Genomic DNA, 16,394 nt, shown 5'->3' with positions numbered 1-16,394 from the left:
TACTAGTTTGTATTGAGGTTGTAGTCCATCACAGGAGCAAGCTTGGAGCGGTGGAAGTAAAAAAGAAAAAAAATAGTGTGGTGTGCAAAATAGTGAAATGGAAAGTGTAAAATTATACAGCAATGAATGCAAAATGGCACCGGCTATAGAGGACTACAAATCCCAGCTATAGTACGTTATACAGCGCAATGCAGAATATAACCAACTATAGAGGAGTACAGCAAATCCCAGCAATATTACATTATAGCTGGCGGTATTCTGCATTGCGCTGTATAATGTACTGTTGCTGGGTTTTGTAGTCCTCTATAGCTAGTGGTATTCGGCATTGCACCACTGTATAATGTACTATTGATGGGATTTGTTGTGCTCCTCTATAGCTGGTGGAATTCCGCATGGTGCTGTATAATGTATTATTGCTGGGATTTGTAGTCCTCTATACAGCGCAGTATAGCACCAGCTATAGAGGAGTACAACAAATCCCAGCAATAGTACATTATACATACAGTGTATAATGTATTGCTGGGATTTGTATTCCTATGTATAATATACAGCACAATGTACCATCAGCTATAGAGGACTACAAATCCCAGCAATACATTATAGAGCACCATGTGGGGGAAAGTGCAGGCTTACCTGAGCAGTCTTCCAGCAACTTGCTTCTGAGATTGGGTCTGTCTGTCGACGGCTGTCATCCCCCCACACCTGCTCCTCCTTACTACATCTCCCCGCGTCCCTGTGGATGTGGGCGGGCGGTGAGCGTGAGGCGGGAAGGAGGTGCGTCGTGTAAAGCGTGGATGCGGGTGGGCGGGTCTGGCAGCGATGAGCGTGATTTGGGGAGGAGGTGCGGCGCGCAGCGTGTGTGGAGCCGTGAACAGGGCCAACTGATCGGAAGCCGATTAATCGATTATTGAAAAAGTTGACAACTTTTTCAATAATCGATTATAATCGATTATGTCGATTAGTTGTTGCAGCCCTAGCTAGCTGCTGGAGACAGACCTGTCCGATCTTGAAAACCAACAGGAAGTTCAGGAAAGCTGAGCTGAGAGAATTGGAGCTGTTTGGAAAGATGATGGCTGTAAGTGCTTGGACAGAGATGTAAAGAAATACTTGCTGGACAATGTGTATTTGTTTGATCTGGGCTCATTGCTGAGAACAAGTGTATTACTACTTTAAAGTGCATTTTCACTTTTGCAGTCAAAGTTGAGGAGGACGCCCCTCTATATTTGGTATTGTATCTCCATTTATATGGCATACCAAAAAATAATAGAAAAAAACCCTTTTTATTACCTTCTTTTTTTTTTTTTTGCATTACCATACAATGGTATCTTTAACCATTTGTTAGGACAGACAGTCCTGGTCACGTAGTGATAATGAAATCTGCCAGCACAGTACAGACAGAGTTATTTATTTGAAGAAAAAAAACTTCCCCAACACCCCGGACAGAGACAACTAAGCAGGATTTGCAATCTTAGTTTCCAGAATGGAACATCTAAAAAAAGTAAGCTGCAATTTTTAAATATTATTTTTTTTAATTGCGCTATTTAAATGGGAACATGTAACAAATATAAAAATGGAAATACACTTTAAGATGCGGTTTATTATAGGTCATAGTGTGACTTAAATAGATAAAGAATCACTTTGGTGGCCTGAGGTTTCTGAATGCAGCATTACATGCTGACTCTGGGTATGTTATCCAGTGTTAGACACTTATGATGTGTACAGGACCCTTGTGCAGCTTTAAAATAAGACGACTATAGGCGCATTGATGTTTTACAACAGGGTAGAGGACAGGAAAGCGCCATAGACTCACTGCTCCATTCTAAGTTCCGCTGCGATCAGTCCACATTCTGGGTGCAGGCTATATTGTGCTTCCCACTTGTTCAAAAGAATCCTCAATACATCAGCCGCACAGAACCTGAATGAGTGCAATCAACACGTTGGAGGCGTTGGCGTGGTGTGGGAGATGCTTATGGTGATGTACATGCTGTTCAATTCTCTTGGATTTACTTTTTTGGAATCTGTTTGGATTATTTCAATAAACGTTTGGATTGCATTAATTCTGGTTCTGTGCGGCTGATCTTTTGAGGGTAGAGGACAGATTATTGTAGAATTTAGAAGCTAGCAAGTCGAATCCAAGTGCCAGCACAGATGGCTTCATTTTTCTGTTACGTAATCGAGGGGATATTACTTCCTGTGACAAGACAGATAATGGGAAGAGATGTCGTCGCCAGGACAGGAAGACACAGATAGCGGATAGCAAAATTTGGTTTTGTTTGTGTCCCTTTTGGAGATGCATTCTGTTGTGGCAGGCAGTAAGGAGAAAGCACACTTGCATGGACGCAGACAAATATAAAAACCCGACCGAAGCTCTCACCCTTTCTTGGTCTATCCTACAAGAAATTCAAGTCTTGGCTGGCATTAGGCTTTAAAGCATAAACTTTCAGTGATTTGTACTTTGTATTGCAGTACTGGGGTCTTGGTTTTCTTTCCCACAAGGGATATTGTATGCATGGAGTTTGCATGTTCTCTCAATGCATGTGTTTTCTACAGATGTTTTTCTTTCTTCTTAAAATCTAAAAACATGTTGGTGGGTAAACTGGCCCTGGTCTGCCCTGGCAGTCATTTCCATACAGACCAGAAGCCATGGAAACCCAATGAATTGTCATAGGAAGAGGACTATTCAATGGATTACTAAGAATCAATGGCTAGAGAGAGACCAATAGTGATTTCCACATGGCATGCAGTCTGAGTACCCTAAACTCAGTATTGTATTCTATAATGTGTACAATAATGGTGTACTACCAGAGCACAGGGCTGTCTCAGATTAGATACTCTAAAGATGTCGGTTTGCCTTAGGTTTTAACCTGTGTTTTTTTTTTTGTCATGTCGGTATATGTGAATAATGTGAATATCTTGCTTTGTGTTCTTTTTTTCTTTTCTTTGGAAGGTTCGTATAGAACAGGTTATCATTGCTGAGCCAGGTGCAGTGCTGTTGTATAAAATCTCCAATCTTCTGAAATTTTACCACCACACAATAAGGTAAGTGCTTGAAACCAAACTAAATAGTGTTTTCTGTGACCATCAATTTTTAACTCTTTGTAATATTTACTGTAATGTGCAACTAAACCCGAACACAAACTAAAAAGTTTTGTTGGAATGGAAAATATTTGTATGACATTGTATGTAGGACTTTAAAGGTGCCAAACAAAAAAAAGTAAGTTATTGTACAAAATATATAACAGACATTAAATAACATAAAAACTGGGATTTAAGTACATTTTAGTTTTTTTTGGCACCTTTTTAAAGTTCAATTATACAAATAATTTTTGATTCCAATAATTAACCCCTTCGTGACAATGGGACCAAATGACTCGTCATTAATATGTGTGGGTGCACTTTGTAAGAAAGTATATTACTGACGTGGAAGAATCACACAGCAAAAATGTCAAAAGTGTGTCAGTCATTTATGAACAGAAACTAAAAACAAGCTCAGTCATGAAGGGGTTAAAGGGTTTCTAAACCCTCACTTTTTCACATATATCTACTGCTAGCAAGCAGTAGTTATATGCAAAAAGTTTTTTAAAAATAAAAATAAAAAACGCTTTAAAAGAGGTCAATAATTACCTGTGTCTTCCCGCGTGCTCCCGTCAGAAAATCTGAAAATTCTCCAGCGGCCGCAAAGCATCTTGGGGTGGACGCATGCGCAGTTTGGATTTTCGGCCGGGAGACGAGGAGAGACGCAAGGTAAGTCTATGGACGCGTGCACCCGCATGCAGACACGGTGGGACAGGAAGTGCCAGCAAGCACAGAGGAGTCAGCGCTGGATCAGAGACCCGCAGCAGTGCTGGAGAGAAGGCTGAAAACTATAGGAAAGAAGAAGGTGATCGGATTAATAGACATAAAATTAATAATAGAAGCCGCGCTGTGTGAATGAATCTACAAAAGTGTCAGATATAGTAGATACTGGCCGTGTAATAATAAATGGTTAAAAAAATGTCCATGATCCTGGATCTTCAATAGTCTATTAAGAAAATAGAAGATAAAACAGTGGATGTAAAATAATCTCAGTCTCCTGTGACCATCAACAGAGAAATCTTCTGTAATGCACCTCACCTTTAGCAGAGACCCACCAGGGTCTGTATGCGCTGTTCCTCTAATTCAAACCAGGTAGAAGAAGCACCTGATGCCGAACACCTCCCAGTGATTTCCTCATCTCAGGTACAGACTCTCGTTGCAGTCTCAGGAGTTGAAAGCAGACAATTCATCCAAATGGACCAAGCATCAAACAAAAAGTGGAAACTCGTAGTGCAGATGGTTTTAAAAAGATACTAAACTTTATTAAAAAAGGATACTACTCACATATCATAGATAAAAGTAAGGTTTTTAGTAAGCAGCCACAGACACTGTGTGCAATCGCTCAGCTCCTATACTCCACCATACGTACGTTACGTCAAGAGCGGCGTGACTTCATTAGGGGTGTGATTAATAGACATCCCTCCCAAAATAGACTACAACCTCACTACAAATTAGTAAAGTAAACATGAGATTGTAGTCTATCACAGGAGTGAGCTTGGAGCGGTGACTACTTTACAACACACACAGGTACCATGGGGAACAAAAGTAGTCACCTTCCAGAAGGAAGGACAGTGTCGGCACCAATTCAGAGATGATTTGAGGATATACAGCCGAGTGATACACAAATAAAGTACAAAGAAAGTTTTGTTAATAGTTAAGGTACTTCAATGCGTTTTTAAGATTTAATTCCTGAGTTTAGTGCCACTTTAAACCTTGCATCCTACTGACTGATCTATTATATGGTGTTGAACATATCACTGTTATATGACCGGTAGGAGCCGACACAATTTGTTTGTGTATTCAGGCAGATCCCCCTGTTAAATTTTGAACTTTTGGCAGAATCTGGAATTTTTCTGTAAATCATTATTTTGTCAACTTTTTTTTTTTTTGCCTTGAAATATTTTCTGAATTACAGAAATGTGTATGCAGTTTTACACAAACCATGCTCCTGTTACAATTTATGCTGAAAGATATTTTTCATTGAACCACTAGATACTGCTTTTATATGAGAAAACTCTTCAAATTCTTTTCTCTTCTAGTGCCATTGTTGGCACAAGCGCATCGACACTGCTGACTACAATAGAAGAAATGCATTTATTAAGCAAAAAGATCTTTTTCAACAGTCTGACCTTACATGCAAGTAAACTGATAGACAAGGTAAGGACAGATGCTGCTTCAGTGTGCTGTATGTACTTGTTTTATACACCTCGTACTGTGTAGACAAAAATATCATCATTGTAATCACCTTGAAGCTAAACAATGATCCATTTTGAGATCTCTGTTGATTTTTTCTTAATGGCATTTTAGATATTGATTATTTTAGAGTGAATTAATTTTCTGTACATTCTATCAGCTACATTGTAACCATTAGAGGCATATTTATGAAGCCGAGGGACAATGCAGACACAATTGCTGCATTTATAATCCTCAGTATTATGGTGGTCAACCTAGCCAATATCTAAGTGATTAGAGTATATCTGTAAAAAATAAGTCAAGGCAACTTGCTTTATTTTTCTTGAAGACGTTTCTCTGGTCATCTAACCAGCTTTCTCAATTCAGAATGACTTGTACAAAAATTATCTGGGAATAAATATGGTGAATGTTGCTCCAATCCATGGCTTTCACTGACCATATCAACTCAGTGGATCATTACATCAAGCTTACGGGGGAAGATATGCAAAACAACAAACAGGCTTTTTTGGATTGTTTAGTAACACACACAGACCAGTTCCTGCTATTTGACTCCCACCACCTTTTAGACCACAAACTGGGAGTCATCAGCACTCTACACCAGGCAGAGAAAATTCCCACCAGAACAGAGGCCAAGACGAAGGAATTCAAACACTTCAGGGGGGCCCTTAAAACTTGCGGGTATCCAGACTGGGCTTTTGTCAAAACAGAAAAAAGGAGATGAAAGAATGCCAAGAGTACCAGTAAGGGGGGAAAGCATGACAAACTGAAGAATTTGGTCATCCCATATGTAGCTGGGATGTCTGAGAAACTCAGAAGGGTTTTTAAAAAAACATCACATCCCTGTCTGCTTTAAACCCAGCAATATACTGAGGCAACAACTGGTTCACCCAAAAGACCCAACGCCAAAACACAAGATGAACAATATTGTGTATGCAGTCCAGTGCAGTAGTGAGGAGTTCTCAGAATTATATATCAGTTTGATTAAAAACATCGGCCTTCTTTTGCTCTTTATAGACTGGTCTGTCGGTCAGCATTGTAGAAACAAAATAGTGGGAACAGGCAAAATATTTTTCAGGATTACATGTGTAAGGCCCCTTTACCACTGTAAAAAAGTAGAAGGGCTAATTAGCTTTATTTGGTGATTTTAAGACATTTTGTTGACAAGGTTTTCACTAGACAGGAAGTTATGGTAATTCTCAGATGGCAACACAGGCAGAAAAAAAATGCTTCTTTAGTACACTAGGGAAAGGTCTGTAAGAATTGTATTGCCGTCTGTGTCCCTTTTGCAGTCTTCTCTCACTTCCTGTCTGGTGAAACCATTGTTGGGGGGACATGAAGGCAGAATCTCACTTAGGGCCTGTTTACCGCAGATGTATTGTGTTGCACTAGGCATTGTTGACCTGTGCAGTCCCAGGGCTTAACCAGGCAATTTTCCTGGTGTCCTCCGATGTTATGTTAGCCTACTGTGCTGCGCTGGTGCACGCTGAAAAAATTAGGGTTTGCAGTACTTTTTTTGCAATGCACTTCACCACATGGCAATGAAGTGAAGAGAAATAAATTGATTGTCACTTTGTGACACTTCAATAAAGTAAGGAAAAAAAGGTAAACCGTGTGATGCGCTGTAAACGGCACTTTGCACAATGTTCCTTACAGTGCACACCCGTGGCAGGGTAGTATTGCACGCTGCTGATGTGAGGTTCCAAATAGTAAAAACCTGACTGATTCTAAACACTCCCAACTCACCATCTGATCTTGAGGCAAATAAAACTGCTTCAGATTCTCAACTTTTGTTCACAGTTGATAAGTGCAATGAATCCACGTACGTTGTGTTTTGGATGTCCGATAATTAATTATTCCATTTGATAATGTTCTTGTGAAAGCAATCCATTTGATTAACAAAAGTGTTATTGTACTGAAAATGTCGAACAGAATATTATTTGAAGCATTAGATTATATAATTTTCCTTTTGAAGACTGATCAAAATGAGCAGCGTTCATGGTGTTCACTGTATTAGCTGTTTTGGTTATTTTTTTTCTTCATTTTTTATTACTTCTGCATATGGTGTGTGTTTAGATGTCAGTGTAGCTGATGATACAAACCGAGCATCCGTCTAGTATTACTGGTATTGATTGTACTCTGAACGAGCTGTTCCTAGTCTTGTTCTGTGTCGTGTTCAGGGGTATTTTGACTTTAATTTAAGCCAGCAATAGGATGATGTTTTCACCCTTACATTGCACGATGCTGATGCCATATAAAGCTTGTGAACTCAAGTTTTGCTTCTTCGTTTACCTTTATGCAAGTCTGACGAAAATAGATGAAAATGAAATATTTGTGTTTCATTACCTATCCAAATAAAGAAGTTAATGAAACACGGTCTGATTCTTGTATTATACCTTAGTGGGAATATTTCTGTTCAGGATGTACATTGAAGTGGGCCAATCACTAAAAATGTAGTGTACGTCAGTGGTGGTCAGTTAATGAACACAGGGGGCATGTCCAGGGGGCAACAATAGTTTTCATTAATTTGTGTCATGTTAACAGACGGTAAAATATGTCTTACCAGGCTTTACCACAATACATGAGAACCTGAGCACCACTGTGCATACATTGTGGTGACATTTGTTTTGAAAGACATGACAACCTTACTGTTACAGTATTAGACAAAGCACTCATACTGCAGCGCACAACAATGCCCATGCTGAGGTTTAAAAAAAACCTCATGACTGGTTTTTAATGTGTTAAGGTGCGCTAAATTAATTCAAAATATAAATGACATTACACTTGCTTATGCAGTAAATGCAAACGTCACCCAGGACATTTAGTGTAGTCAGTGTGACCCTAGGATAAATAATGAGGGGATTTTTTTTTTAATGAATTTTATTAAATGTATTCATATCCTTTTTTGTAACCTTATTGGGGTTCTGAATCTGGTCATTGGATACCTAATTTAGCTCCCTATGCAGCTCTCTATAGCAGTGATCTACTGCTGCAGGGAGAGGCTGAACAGAGCTGCTTCAGCTCTGCCCCAGCCTCCATTCTATCAGAAAGTGTGGGGGCATCATTTCACTTCCGATGTCAACAAAGTGTGAAAGCACAGTTCTGCAATGTGTTTACAGGAGCATACACCCAGGAGCTGAATCAATTCAGCTGATTTGGCTAGCTGATGTGATTATCAGCTCATGCTTTATAATTTTTAATTATTTGCATAAAATATTTATACGGGGTAAATGTATATAAATGGCCAAGCCAGACAAAACCACCTTTTGTAGGGATACAGGGAGAGGGTGTATGTAACTCCTCTGAGTCCTATAGTAATTTGTTAAGCTGTAACAACTTTGAGAGTTTCGAGTTACTGGAAAGCACATGAATTCACAGGAAATTAATGGGCATCGTTATCTAGCTAGAGTTTCCATTTCGTATGCAGCAGTTGTTATGCTCTTCTTATTTGTGATTGGTTAATGCTGGACCACCGCCCCATGCTTCTTCATATAATTAACGCACGGAATACATTTTTTAAATATTGAGCGGATAGCGCACACCTTTTGTGTCTGTGTTGATTCTCAGATCTTGAGCTCAAGAGTGTACCGATTCAGCAGAAGAGAAGTAAAAAGTCTGCAACAGATTTGACCCCGGGGTTATCACAGAGTAACCCATCAAGTGTAATCTGGCCTTCATGCTCTATGTTTTTGTTAGGGTAGTTATTTTCCCAAACACAAGAAAGCTAATGCTGAGGTTGTCACCTATTGACTGCAAGTTGAAAATATTAAATATTAGGGTTGCACAGATACCAAGTACAGTACTCGGTACAAGTACATGTACCGATACTTTTGAGCTCCAAGACTACACTAGAGGAAAATTCAAAAATTAGGAGGCAGCTGTCATGTGTAAGGAGCACACAGAGCTCCTGGGATGTGTACATCTCTGTTTTAATGTACGATTTTAGTTTTTATAACTATAAATAAAGTGATGCACAGATACCAGTTTTGCGAGTACGAGTACTGGTACTTGCCGAGTACTTACAAGTACAAGTACTGATACATTTTTGTTTATTGTCATGTGACAGTTTTTCTAAAACAAAACAGACTAATGATTTCAGGACAGTGGTGGAGTGCCAGAGCCAGGTCCCAGCTGCAACCTCTGCAACCCTGGTAGTTCTCATGAAAATGCCAAGTATCTGCACTGGTACTCAAAAAGTATCTGTGCATCCCTATTAAATATTCATATGTTACCTGACTAAAAAGTAATCAGATTATTATTGTATATATTTTAATTTTTGGCAGGGGACATGATAAGAAATTATATATATGATACAATGAGTAAAATAATGATTTGATCCCCTGCAGATTTTGTATGTTTGCTCACTTGCAAAGAAACGAAAGGTCTATAGTTTTTATCAGAGGTGTATTTTAAATGATAGAGACAGAATATCAACCAAAAATCCAGAAAAAACACATGATACAAATGTTATAAATTGAGTTGCAGTTCAGTGAGTAAAATAAATATATATATATATATATATATATATATATATATATATATATATATATATATATATATATATATATATATATATATATATATATATATATATATATATATATATATATATATATATATATATATATATATATATATATATATATATATATATATATATATATATATATATATATATATATATATATATATATATATATATATATATATATATATATATATATATATATATATATATATATATATATATATATATATATATATATATATATATATATATATATATATATATATATATATATATATATATATATATATATATATATATATATATATATATATATATATATATATATATATATATATATATATATATATATATATATATATATATATATATATATATATATATATATATATATATATATATATATATATATATATATATATATATATATATATATATATATATATATATATATATATATATATATATATATATATATATATATATATATATATATATATATATATATATATATATATATATATATATATATATATATATATATATATATATATATATATATATATATATATATATATATATATATATATATATATATATATATATATATATATATATATATATATATATATATATATATATATATATATATATATATATATATATATATATATATATATATATATATATATATATATATATATATATATATATATATATATATATATATATATATATATATATATATATATATATATATATATATATATATATATATATATATATATATATATATATATATATATATATATATATATATATATATATATATATATATATATATATATATATATATATATATATATATATATATATATATATATATATATATATATATATATATATATATATATATATATACACACACAAAGAATCAGTACATTGCGTTTAAAATTAGCATGCAATCCCTGTAAATTTGATGTATATTCTACTAGTGAATTTTCTTGCACAGCTATCTGTGTTACTTGCCATGCTGAGCACAACCATCACTCATGTTCATATGAGGTCCTTGGACAGGTGTTATGGTTCTTTAAAATCCCCATGGTGCTTTGAAACCTTAATCTGTGGGGCCTTCACTTAAAGACTTTTCATTCACAAATGCCATATACTGAGAAGTCCTTTCTCCTATGGAAAAGGCATGACAACTCAAAGTGGTTGGTTTAGTTCTAGAAACAAAAGATTTAATCGGATTACTTAGTAACTTCAAGTTCAGAAAATGGTTTACCCTCTTCCCACTCACATTGTGTAGAGTAACGTTTCACTGCACAATGTTTCGAGCTCACATCTCTCATTTGACAGGTAGAAGCTGACAGCTTCATTTTCTACTACCAGTCAGGAACTAATCACAGTGGTTACCAATCATGTGATCACTTTGACAGAATGATAATATGGAGGCTGGAGGTTTCGTCCACAAAATAAGCTTGCAGCTGCCACTGCAGTTTGAAGATTGCAGTGTGCCTCAGTTTATTGCTGTGATTGTCTGATATCATCATAGTATTAAAAAAGAAAAACATAATACTTATTTGTTAGCGCCTCTGTACATTGTTTTGCATGCTCAACCATATCTGGATGCCATGGGTTGTTATAAGGGCAAAGTCTCCCAAAGTTTCTAGCTCTACTTTTACTTTAACTTTTATTCATAAATATTATTGGCTTCTGCCGACTGGAAATGTGCAGGTGATATGTATCATCCCTGTGCTGAGTTATTGAATTGTTTATTCGTTTTGATAGTTGGACGGTATAACAGTGGAACAGATGGGTGTAATTTGATTGGGCCTATGTATCTTCATTATACTACCAAATCAATCTACCTTGATACACAAGTGGTAAATGGTCACTAGTATCTCCAAGTATTGTGTGGCATTGTAGAACGCTAAGCTTCTGTAGTTTTACAACCAGATGGTTATGTTGTATACTGTGCTGCAGACTGTGCTATAAAGGAAGGAGGTGATGTTACTAGATGTGTTTTTGAGGATTCAGTGTAGAGAATAACATAACTATTTGAGTGGACAATAAACCTTCTTCTCCTTTTCTATAGTTGTCTAGTATGATTGTAACTGAGCAGTAGTAAAGCTTGTAGTACATTTCTACATTTCTATCCCTGCAATTAGAGAGTATGATCTTGCTGATATAACGAAAAAAACAATACCGGCGCCTCTGGTTGCAAGATGGGCTGGTTGTGAAGTTGGCTTAAACACTCAAAAGGCAGCTCTCACTGGTCAAAAAGACCATCAATCTAGGAAACAAGGGACAAGACAGAGCGCTTCCATAGTGTAAAAGTGTAATTTATTTGTACAACGCGCAAATAAAAATGTACTTACAGGAAAGTCGGTGGTTAAAAGCATACAAATAGTAATGAAGTATAAAATCTCTAGCAGCGGAAGTCTGAAGGAGTACAGCACATCAGCGTTCTCTGCCCCCTTGAGTTCTAAAGGTCTACGCGTTTCAGGGGCACGTCCCCTTCATCAGAACCTCCTGATGAAGGGGCATGCCCCTGAAACGCGCAGACCTTTAGAACTCAAGGGGGCAGAGGACGCTGATGTGCTGTACTCCTTCAGACTTCCGCTGCTAGAGATTTTATACTTAATGTCCTTGCTGATATAAGATTAATCTGAGTTTGTTTTCTCCTCTGTACATTTATAGAGGAGCAAAGAAAAGAATAGAGGGCCGTGCAATAACAGTTAATTACAGTTTACCTTGACTTGGAGCTTGAATATTCCATTGTTTAACTCCAGGATTTTCAAAAGCTAACCCTTGCAGTGGCGGCTAACCCGTGCAGAGCCGCCTCTGAGTGCCCGCTTCGTGGAGCTGAAGCTGCAGCGAGAGGGGAGCAGAGAGAGGAATCGCAGAGAGCTAGTGCCGGCTCTGGATGTGACACTACTGCCGCGGTGATCGTTCGCTTCTGGCTCTGGATGTGATACTACTGCCGCGGTGATCGTTCGCTTCTAGCTCTGGATGTGACACTACTGCCGCGGTGATCGTTCGCTTCTGTTCTCTCTTCTCGGCCGCTCTGTAGCTGCAGCAGCCGAGAAAGAAAGAACAGAAGCGAGCGATCACCGCGGCGGTAGTGTCCCATCCCTGGTCCCGCCGGCGGCGCACCCTATCTCTGACATTCCACTCGCCCCCCGCATTTTTTACTCGCCAATTGCGAGGGGGCGAGTGGAAATTTTGAGGCCTGATCTAAGCCATGTTGATGTCATCACGTCTACGCATCTGGTCTTACTTGCATTAGACCTGAGGATGCCGAGGCACATAACACACAGGGCGGAGGGGGAGAGAGGTCAGCAGGTTACTGCCACAGAATCGAAGATCAGGTGAATGTATCTTCTTTATTTCGTTCCCTAGACCAAAGCGAGCAGATAACCCTTGCAGTGTGGGGGTAGCCTTACTGCAAGGGTTACCTTTTGAAAGTCCTGGATATCTGCTTTAACAACTGCATGGTTTTGCTTGTAATGTTTTACCTATTAATTGTAAAAATGAGTATATATTGTTACAATGCCAATGTAGAAAAAATTGCAATCATTAAGAGAACTGCTGCTTACTTTTATATCTTTCAAGGTGGAGTTGCCTCCTGCAGATCTAGGTCCAAGTTCTGCCCTGAATCAAACACTCACCCTACTACGGGAAGTTCTGGTTTCTCATGACTCCTCTGTTGTTCCTCTGGATGCACGACAAGCAGACTTTGTCCAGGTAAATATATCAAAGCACAAAAAGAAGCCCCAGCACACCTGCCAGCTAGCCTGCAACAAAACAAGATACCCTGTCAACAGTATGCGTTAAAAACAGAGGTTGAGTTGCACAAACCTTTGGCCAAAAATATGTAGAAGCCACACTGCCCTGTCAAGGCTCCTCTTTAAAGTGTGGTCCTAACTCTATTCATGAGTCTCCATGTTGGAGCATATGAATGCAGTCGATAAATTAAATGCAGGTGTACCTGGAGGTAGCCTACTCCTCCTTAAAAGGTGTGGGGATGCACTGGAGGCCCAGCAATCCATAATGCACGCCGGGGCCCCCAGTGCGTCCCCACATCAAAAATAGTCAAACTAGAAATAAATGGTAACCACAAACATTTATAACCAGCCTTGGCAGCAGGGTGCACATGGAAAGGCTTACAACAATACAAAACACAAAAAGAATCCCCACCTGCCAGCTAGCCTGCAACAAAACAAGTTACCCTGTCAACAGTATGCGTTAAAAACAGAGGTTTTAGTTGCACAAACCTTTGGCCAAAAATATGTAGAAGCCAGACTGCCCCTGTCATGGCTCAAATATATCATGTACACCTCTATATATCTAAAGCCAGAACTTTTTTTTATCTCTGTATAATTTAGGGAATGATCAAAACCATTTTTTAACCATCTGTATTCCAGTAGGCAGATTTACTGTCAGTACCTGTCCTGTAAACACAATACAAAATGATGGAAATCCACTCTCAGTAAGTTGCCACCAGAACAAGTGTCCCTGTCAGAAGATTTCCACTCTTTGCCTGTTGGGGTGACCACTCAAAATGTGGGATTTTTCATCACTTTCCAAAGACAGTGGTTACAAATAGGAATAGAAGGGGTTAATCACCACAATGAGGACACAGATAACAGTAAATAAAAAAAATGCTGACAACATTTCTCACTCTTCCCTAGACTAATAACTAATGAAAATAAGTTTTCGCTTTAGCTACATCCAGAATGGTCATTCTCCATAAACACAATTGATTTTGTGATGAAAGCCGTTTGCAGTGTTCATCAAAACTTTGCTGAATACTGGACAAAGCAAAATGTCAAAGTATTGATGGCTACATCAATGGAGAGCTGTTTCTTCTTAATGTCTATGTGTTCCTTCGGATAATTTACTGTAGAACTAATTCCTTACATAAGTGTATGTGCTGATCCAGCGGCTGTGTTTTATGCGACTGGCCAGCTGCTTTATCACTTGCGTGTGAAGAGAACACTGTGCTCCAGTATAATTGGGAATCAATTGCTCTCTAAGAAAAGGCCACATAATGTTCTGCTCTGTGTGTCCTAAACTTCCTTCTAGGTGCTGTCCTGTGTCCTGGACCCTCTGCTACAGATGTGTACGGTGTCTGCCAGCAACCTGGGGACAGCTGACATGGCCACATACATGGTCAACTGCCTTTATGTAATGAAGACCACACTTGCTTTGTTTGAATTTACTGATAAGCGTCTGGAGATACTGCAGTTTCAGGCAAGTTTCATTTGTTCATTTTTATATTCCACAAGATGATTTTGGGTGGGAAAAATATATGGCTCCGGCTAATCGTGCAGTTGAATACATACATATGGGCTGTTTTTAGGTCCAATTGCAGTTTATTTCAGCCACTTTTGTGAATAACAAAATATTCATCGTCACCCTGTGTAGCCAGAGGATGATGCAGGAAATAAAATCCTACAGGCCTAAAATGTTCTATGTCACCCGTCCTTAGCCAAATTATTCTGCTAAATATGAGCTCACTTTTAAGGATGCTTTTCTTGGGCACCCTGCCTGAGCCCCTAATACGTAAAACATGTAAGGAGCACAACACTGTGCATGAAGGTATGTAGGGGATTATAGGATGTAAATGTAAAGCGCTGACTCCTCTGTCCTCCTCTTCTCTCATGTCCCACGCTGTCTGTGCGGGTGCACGCTACTCCATAGACTTACCTTGTGTCTCTCCTCGTCTCCCGGCCGAACATCTGAAGTGTGCATGCGGCCACCCCAAGATAATCCTCGCCCCCCCGAGACTCTTCAGATGTTCGGACGGGAGCGCGCGGCGAAGACACAGGTAAGTTTAAACCTGTTTGAAAAGGTTTTTTGTTTGTGTTTTTTTTACGTTTTTGCATATCTCTACTGCTTGCTAGCAGTAGATACTTGCTAGCAGTAGTAGCAAAAAAACCTGAGAGTTTAATATCCCTTTAAATCTGAACTCCAGCTAACACTTTTTCTGCAGAGTGCTTCTTACTCTGTAGCTTGAATAAAAAGGTGAGAGCTCACCTGATGATTTGCTCTAGAAACTGTCTGAACCCACTGTTCCATTACATGAGTCAGACAGTTGAGAGGATAGCACCTTCAGGTGACCTCCTGACTGCAGGTGAAGAGTCAGACACAAAGTATGTATAAACAATGGGGCCAATGTTAAACTTTCACAAATGAGCCTCATTGGTCAGAATAATTTGAAATTGAATCTTTAGTTTATTGCCTAAGTCCACTTGTAAATGGTTCTCTATAACGCTGGGTTCACTTGCTGTAATGCAAGCCCCTGTAGCCGAAAGCTTCATAGATTGAATACAAAGACAACAAGAAACTGTACAAATTTGTTTTTATTTTCCCTTTGTTTCATCAAGATTGAAGCTCACCTGGACACGCTGATCAATGAGCAGGCCTCATTTGTTTTGACCAGAGCTGGATTAAGTCAGATCTACAACTGTTTTCAACAACATAAACCAGAGCAGGTGAGGAATGGCAACACTAGAGCTAAGACGGATCTCACGTGAACAACAAGACATATATATATTAAACTTAACTCATTTAGAGTGAAGGACTGCCTGCC

At 38.0% G+C, this 16,394-nt stretch overlaps 1 protein-coding gene across 1 annotated transcript in view; it reads left to right on the top strand.

Annotated features, from left to right (window-relative positions):
* Window positions 1-16,394, top strand: part of COG6 (component of oligomeric golgi complex 6) — a gene marked incomplete at its 5' end in the record, with an annotated part of 72,000 nt that overhangs the window by 41,006 nt on the left and 14,600 nt on the right. The window contains 5 exons of the mRNA XM_018556471.1: window positions 2,948-3,039; window positions 5,115-5,232; window positions 13,412-13,543; window positions 14,885-15,052; window positions 16,189-16,296. Coding sequence (XP_018411973.1) covers window positions 2,948-3,039; window positions 5,115-5,232; window positions 13,412-13,543; window positions 14,885-15,052; window positions 16,189-16,296 — 618 coding nt within the window. The remainder of the gene's footprint in view (window positions 1-2,947; window positions 3,040-5,114; window positions 5,233-13,411; window positions 13,544-14,884; window positions 15,053-16,188; window positions 16,297-16,394) is intronic.

Source organism: Nanorana parkeri, unplaced genomic scaffold (genome assembly GCF_000935625.1).
Source record: "Nanorana parkeri isolate BGI_ZX_2015 unplaced genomic scaffold, ASM93562v1 scaffold238, whole genome shotgun sequence".
Classification (NCBI taxonomy): Eukaryota; Metazoa; Chordata; class Amphibia; order Anura; family Dicroglossidae; genus Nanorana; species Nanorana parkeri.
The sequence above is the reverse complement of the archived record's forward strand: the minus strand, read 5'-3'. Positions and strand labels throughout refer to the sequence as shown.